Source organism: Acomys russatus, chromosome 29 (assembly GCF_903995435.1).
Source record: "Acomys russatus chromosome 29, mAcoRus1.1, whole genome shotgun sequence".
NCBI classification, from domain to species: Eukaryota; Metazoa; Chordata; class Mammalia; order Rodentia; family Muridae; genus Acomys; species Acomys russatus.
In genome coordinates this window covers 28,987,904-28,994,800 of record NC_067165.1, presented here as the reverse complement: position 1 = coordinate 28,994,800, position 6,897 = coordinate 28,987,904, and the positions used below count along the sequence as shown (strand labels likewise).

The 6,897-nt window shown below is 45.8% G+C and overlaps 1 protein-coding gene across 1 annotated transcript in view; it reads left to right on the top strand.

Moving 5' to 3' along the window:
- Window positions 1–1,044, top strand: part of Tmem50a (transmembrane protein 50A) — a 19,698-nt gene extending 18,654 nt beyond the window's left edge. The window contains exon 7 of the mRNA XM_051171878.1: window positions 873–1,044. Coding sequence (XP_051027835.1) covers window positions 873–918 — 46 coding nt within the window. The 3' untranslated portion in view covers window positions 919–1,044. The remainder of the gene's footprint in view (window positions 1–872) is intronic.
- The last annotated feature ends 5,853 nt before the right edge of the window (window positions 1,045–6,897 follow it).

Genomic DNA, 6,897 nt, shown 5'->3' with positions numbered 1-6,897 from the left:
ATTGAACTCAGGACCTTTGGAAGAGTAACCAGTGCTCTTAATCTCTGAGCCATCTCTCCAGCCCCCAGAGGACAACTTTTAACAGGTGGTTCACGCACGCTTTCCACCTTCACATCGGTTCCTGGGAACTGGGGCTGTGAGGGTTTCACAGGTTTTACCCAAGGAGCCGCTGTCCTGCTCCTGTCTGAATCACCTCAGAGGATTCAGAAACTGAAAGCAGGGCATAATGGCTTGTGCTGCTAATCTCAACCTCAGAAGGCAGAGGCAGGAGAATTGCTATAAGTCCAAGGATCCAGCCAAGGCTATACGTACACAGAAGACACCCCCATTTCATAAAAACAAAAAGCAGAACTCATTCAGGGAGAATTGAGCTCTGTGTTTCGGCCTCCTTGGTGTTTGGTATATGTGCCCACCCTCCAACCCCCTATCCATTCCTCCCCACCCCCCACCCCCACCCTCATACCTGCTGAGGTATGTGACATGAGTTATCAGATTTGTCTGTACGGGCCTCACACACCAAGGCAACCAAAAAAGGTGGAGGGACGGATGCGGGTGGGGTTGCAACTCAGCGCTAGCATGCTCAGCCCCAAGCCTTGGGTTCCATCCTCCATCTACTCCCATAAAGCCTTGTTGAATCAAGTAGGTAATTGTCACCTACCAAACACCGGCTGGCTTTTCAGAAGCCTCAGCAGGAAGAGCTCTGGTTTGGGGACAGTGACACTAAAGCAGTCGAGCCATCATGAAGAGTTCATGTCTCTAGGACAGTCAGTGTGTGTGGCTCTCAGGCGATGTTTCTGCAGTCACCTACCTCTTACTGTTCTCGAAGTTTCCCAACCCAGGCAGTCATGTTGTGTTTCTTGCTCTGTCCACAGAGGGCTGGTGTTTAAGTTCGGTCGCACGGAGGACTTATGGCAGTGAAGATGCCTGCCTCTGCAGCACAGCCACCTGCATGGGATTTTTTTCCCTCACTGCTCACTCAGTCTTTTGTAATACTGTTTTCTAAACTGATTTCTGAGGATAATGTCAGCTTGAAATTGTATAATGCTAGAATCATGAGAACTCCTATGTAAACTGCAACAGCCTAGTGTGGTGTGCCCCGATCGGCTTTGACAACAGGAAAGGAAACTGCTGGTGAGAGTAACTCCTCAGCTTCTATCATGGTCTAAAGAGTTGATTATGGAGGCCAGCCTGGTCTACAAAGTGAGTCCAGGACAGTCAAGGCTACACAGAGAAACCCTGTCTCGAAAAACCAAAAAAAAAAAAAAAAAAAAAGAGTTGATTATGGAGAAATGGTGGGTCTTCGGGGTAAGCATCAGCTCTGGGGTTCCAAGTGTTTACTAAGCTTGGCTTCTTCTGTGTCCAATGTTGAATAATGTATAAACGTTTTCTTGTTGTTAAAAACTATTCAGTGGTCAGAGTTCTTTCTTGTTATATTTTGTATTTGGTTTGTTTGGTTCTACTGAAGATTCTGTGGCTTCCTTTTCTGTAGGGAAATCTTAATTCAGAACATAGCTGGTTTTTGGCAAGAGATCACATCCAAAGACCTTCTAGGTCTGTGTGATCCGGCTGGAACACAAACACGCCTTTAATCCAGGAGACAGAGGCAAACAGATCTGAGTTCAAGGCCAGCCTGGTATAGAGCAAGTATCAGGTAAAGAAGCTTAGGTCCAAGCAAGGTGGTGCATGCCTTTAATTCCAAACAATGAAAGTAAAGTTAGTTTGTAAAAGGAAGCAAGCACCCATGTTTGAAACTGATAAGTTGAGTGGCAGAAAAAGAAAGTGATGCTGGGCAGTGGTGGCGCACGCCTTTAATCCCAGCACTCAGGAGGCAGAGGCAGGTGGATCCCTGTGAGTTCGAGGCCAGCCTGGTCTACAATGCAAGGCCAGGACAGCCAAAGCTACACAGAGAAACCCTGTCTCCAAAAACAAAAAGAAAAGAAAAGAAAAAGAAAGTGATGAATCAGAGAAAATTTGACAGAATAGGATTCGCCCAACTCGAGAAGAGAGAGGAAAGGAAAGCTGCTCTGGGGCAATGCAGAGAGAGGAGGCAATTTTCCAGGACAGTGATAGGAGGCAGGTGGCAGAGGGAGAACTCGGGTGAAGACCAAAGGAACCAGAGGATGAGAAGGAGCCAGGAGCTCCTGGAGGTTGTTTAAGACCAAGAAGAGCAATTCAGAGGCGGAGGGAAGCGCCAGATTGAATAAGTCAATTGAGGTGAAGCAGCCAGCCCAGTGCTCAGTAAGAACAAGTAAGGGAGAGCTTATTAAGCAGTAAGTCTCAGGCTGAACACATTCTAGGCCTGGGTTAGATTGTATGGAGGCTAGAAGCTTCCAGGACTAGGCCTAGGTTAGCAGACAGAGGCAGTAAGCCTCCAAGACAACAACAAAAACAGGTGACTAAAAGTTCCTTTTATAAGCCAGGCATGGTAGCACACACCTGTAATCCCAACACTGTGGAGCAGAGGCAGGCAGATCTCTGCGAGTGTGAGGCCAGCCTGGTCTACAAATCCAGTCCAGGACAGCCAAGGCTACACAGAGAAACCCTGTCTCAAAGAACAAAAAAAGTTCCTTAGCTGGGCGTGGTGGCGCACGCCTTTAATCCCAGCACTCAGGAGGCAGAAGCAGGCGGATTGCTGTGAGTTCGAGGCCAGCCTGGTCTATAAAGTGAGTCCAGGACAGCCAAGGCTACACAGAGAAACCCTGTCTCGAAAAACCAAAAAAAAAAAAAAAAAAAAAAGTTCCTTTTACATTTTTAATGTAAATAGCTAAAGATAACCTATGAAAGCGGTTCAGGACTCTCTTGACCCAGAAAACCCATCAAAACATGCAAGTCAGGACCTTCCAATCTGTTCACATTAAGAACTGTACTACAGACAATATATTGAGGATGTGAAAGATGGCACTTTACAGGAGTGATGTTTGCCGTCCTGGCAGCAGTAGAATGGTGGAATTGGTAGCACTGCCCAGGCCAAACGGTGGCCCTGGACACAGTGGTCCAGACTTTTTGCAGTTTATACTTAAAAACAATACTGCATAACTGAAGGTTTTGGGTGTAGATTCTTGGGTCATTGGAGATTTCCAGGAGAACTGAGCACATAAGATGCACCAGACTTACTTGACTGCCGTGTGCATCAGCTCTGCAGCTCATAGAGATACTCCTTGCTAAGTGGGAATGGATTTCCTGAAGCCAGCAGAGGAGGCTGCACAGAGAACACCAGCCTTGTAGAAGCTGAAGAAACAAAAGCTCACAGTGTGGGGCTGGAGAGATGGCTCAGCGGTTAAGGGCACCCACTGCTCTTCCAGAGGTCCTGAGTTCAAATCCCAGCAACCACATGGTGGCTCACAACCATCTATAATGAAATCTGATGCCCTCTTCTGACCTGCCTGCAGGCAGAACACTGTGTACATAATAATACATAAGTTTAAAAAAGAATAAAAAAGCTCACAGTGTATGAAGAAATTCTGAAAGAAATACAGGCAAGCAAAAGAAAATTTTTAGGTTTTTTTTTTTTTTTTTTTTACTAGAAAATGCAGGCAGTGTTTTCACAAAAAGTAACTGTACAGTGATTTCAAATATAATAAATGAAGGCAATGCATGGCCTTCCAATAAAAGATATTTGAACACTGGAAAAAAAAAAAAAAGAAAGTGGCAAACATCTCTGCGTAAGAAGTACCTGATGGCCTTTCAGAAAGTTCGAGAGCATGCTAGAGAAGCCCAGGCCACCGCCAGGGGCCTATCCCTTCTGTGGACATTGTGTCCGCTGTACTGCTAATTCAGAGTAAGAACACGTGACCAGCTGTGACCCCCGGTTCCTGGTGGATGCATATGGTTCACTCCACACTTGGCATGAATGGGAAGAGGGAAAGGCACAGACATGGTGCTGTGTCAGGTGACAATTCCTAGGATATAATCCAGCTCGGGATAACTTGTTTAGTGACGTCATTTCATGTCTGAACAGGTAATCTAAACTCAGCAGGCCAGCTGGGCGGTGGTGGCACATGTCTTTAATGCCAGTGCTTGGGAGGCAGAGCAGGTAGATCTCTGTGAGTTCGAGGTAAGCCTGGTCTACAAAGCGAGTCCAGGACAGCCAAGGCCACACAGAGAAACCTTGTCTCAAAAAACCAACAAAACAAAAGAAACAAAAAATAAATAAATAAACTCAGCAGGCCACAGGGTTGGTTAGCACTATATCCACCAGCTGTCAGGGAGTCTGGTAGTCTGTCCCCCACTGGAACTCTTGCACACACCTGTGTCCCAGGCTCCCACCTCAGAAAATACGGTAGAAATTCGTCAGCGCTAAGCCTTGAGTGTTGGCCCTCATTAGCTGCTGCGATCACCCTCTGGGAGCCATGTGTTGTAGATGGCATAGATGTGTGGGCTCGTCCATACCTACTGGGTGTGGGTATGAATGGTTTTGGCTTGTCAGGACACAAAGGACTGCTCTGTCCCCTTGACATCACAAGTCCACGGAGGATGGAATTTGGCAGGGCTGTCAGGGGTGAGCCCACCTCTTAGGAACTTGAGAGTGTGCTCCCTCACCCCACAATTGGCTCCACTCTCTCCCCATGATCTGGAGTATTGAAGACCAGCTTTGACATCTACTGGGGAAACTGAGGCGAGACGTAGATCGGCGGCAGACTTTCTCTGAGGGCAACCTTCCAGGCCGGAACTGATTGTTACCGGCGGTGGCTTCCCCTGATGGTGGCAGACTGAGGAGCCAGATCTAAAGTGCTGATGGCTTCCTGGCTGGGCCTTACAGCTACCATGTAAGTGGGGGGCTAGGGCTGATGGCTCCTAGTGGGGGCTTCCACTGATGGTGGTAAGCATCTAAAAAAAGGAAAAAAAAAGGAAAGGAGAGAAAACACACACACACACACACACACTTACATTTGATGAAGACAGGTAGGTTCCAGCAGGTGGGTTCCAACAAGCTTCTTCCTTCAAGCTTCTTTTATTTTACACATATATACATACATACGTACACATACATATGTACATACATACATGTACACATTACACAAATCTTGATGGATGGAACAAACTCCAAGGAGAGAGTTCCAACCCAACCAGCTAGTATACACATGCACATATATACATTTGGTGGAGGAAACAAACTCAGAAGAGCAAGTTCCAACAACTTTATTATTTCTCCCACATCTTGTATACCCCAGCAAGATCTTTCAAGCAGTATAAAAATCACTATGTGCTTACATTCTATTTTTCTTTAAGTAAATTATTACAACGAGTATACATAAAAAAACAACCATGCTCCCTATACCTTCGCATGATCAAATGTTTTATGTACTATAGGTGAGAAACAAACATGAAAAGTTATTTCTAAGAACCCGTATACATTTGTTACTAAGCAACTTGTTACATATTAACAAAGTAAGAGCAAGCAAAGTGATTTCTCAACCAGCTTTTCTTTGCTGGCAGGCAGCAATTTGCAGTTACAAAGAAAGAATCAATTATCTTAAAAACTCATAAAAATCTTAAAAGGATCATAAATCTAAACTTCTATATAAGAAACAGCCATTTCTATCTTAAGTCCTAAAGGTGCTTATCTACTCATTAATAATTTCTATTAAATCATATCAGGAAGCTGAGGGGAAAGAATAAGTATAAGAAATTAGTTTCGCCAGGTACAGTGGCACATGCTTGTAGTGCCAGCACTCTGGGAGGCAGAGGCAGGCAGATTGTTTTTAGGTCGAGGCTAGCCTGGTCTACAAGCAAGTCCAGGCCAACCAAGGCTACACAGAGAAATCCTTCCTTGAAGAGAAAAAGAAAGAAAGAAAGAAAGAAAGAAATTAGTCACCTTGAAGTCCAGCCTCAGTGAGAATCACGTCAGCTAGTGCTAATTACGGTCCTGTCTCACCGATCTCAAATAGCTTTACTATTAAGAGTGTACTTTTTCTTGTATTTTTGGTTGTGAGCCTAGCCTTTAACAGCTGAGCTATCTCTCCAGCCCCAAGTGTACTTTTTCTTAACCTCAAATTGTTCCCTAAGATTTTCTACATCAGCGCCACTAGCAAAAACATCTTTAGAGGAATCTATTTCCCCAAGGAAATATGAGGATAGTGGTCTTTGTTAGCAATCTGTGTCTGTGGGTCCTTTTCTAGGGTGATGGTTGAACCATTAATCTGCTCCAGCAGCAAAGCCTGAAAGAGATCAAGCACAGTTCTCTGTGTGTGTGTGTGTGTGTGTGCGCGCGCGGGTGCACACGCGCGCATTGATGTTTTGCCTGCATGTATGTCTGTGTGAGGGTGTCAATATCTTGGAGTTACAGACAATTATGAGCCACTATGTGGTTGCTGGGAATTGAACCCGGGTCCTTTGGAAGAGTACTCAGTGCTCTTAACAGCTGAGCCATCTCTCCAGTCCCCCAAGCACTGTTCTTATGTCTGCCAATAATGATGTTCCTCAGTGAGGGGCTGGGAACACCCCTTATAGTACTCACACAATTCATATATTAGGGCGAGTATGAGGACCACAAGGGTAACAAACAGAGCTATGCTCCATAACAGCATGAAGTCCTCGGGACACACAGTTTTCAGGGTTATGCCTCGCGAGACACTCCCATTCTGGGTGTGCTAACCAGTGGGCCGCGTTCCATGAGTTCTAGAACTGTTTGCTGTTGCTCTTGTAAGGATCCCAGCGCTGGGAGAGGCTGAGGACTCTGTAAAACTACTGGATCCAGCCAGGCGTGGTGGCACGCACCTTTAATCCCAGCACTCGGGAGGCAGAGGCAGGTGGATCTCTGTGAGTTCGAGACCAGCCTGGTCTACAAAGTGAGTCAAGGACAGCCAGGGCTGTTACACAGAGAAACCCTGTCTTGAAAAGCCAAAACAAAACAAAATTACTGGATCCAAAGCCTGTCCAGTGACCAGATGGGAGCGT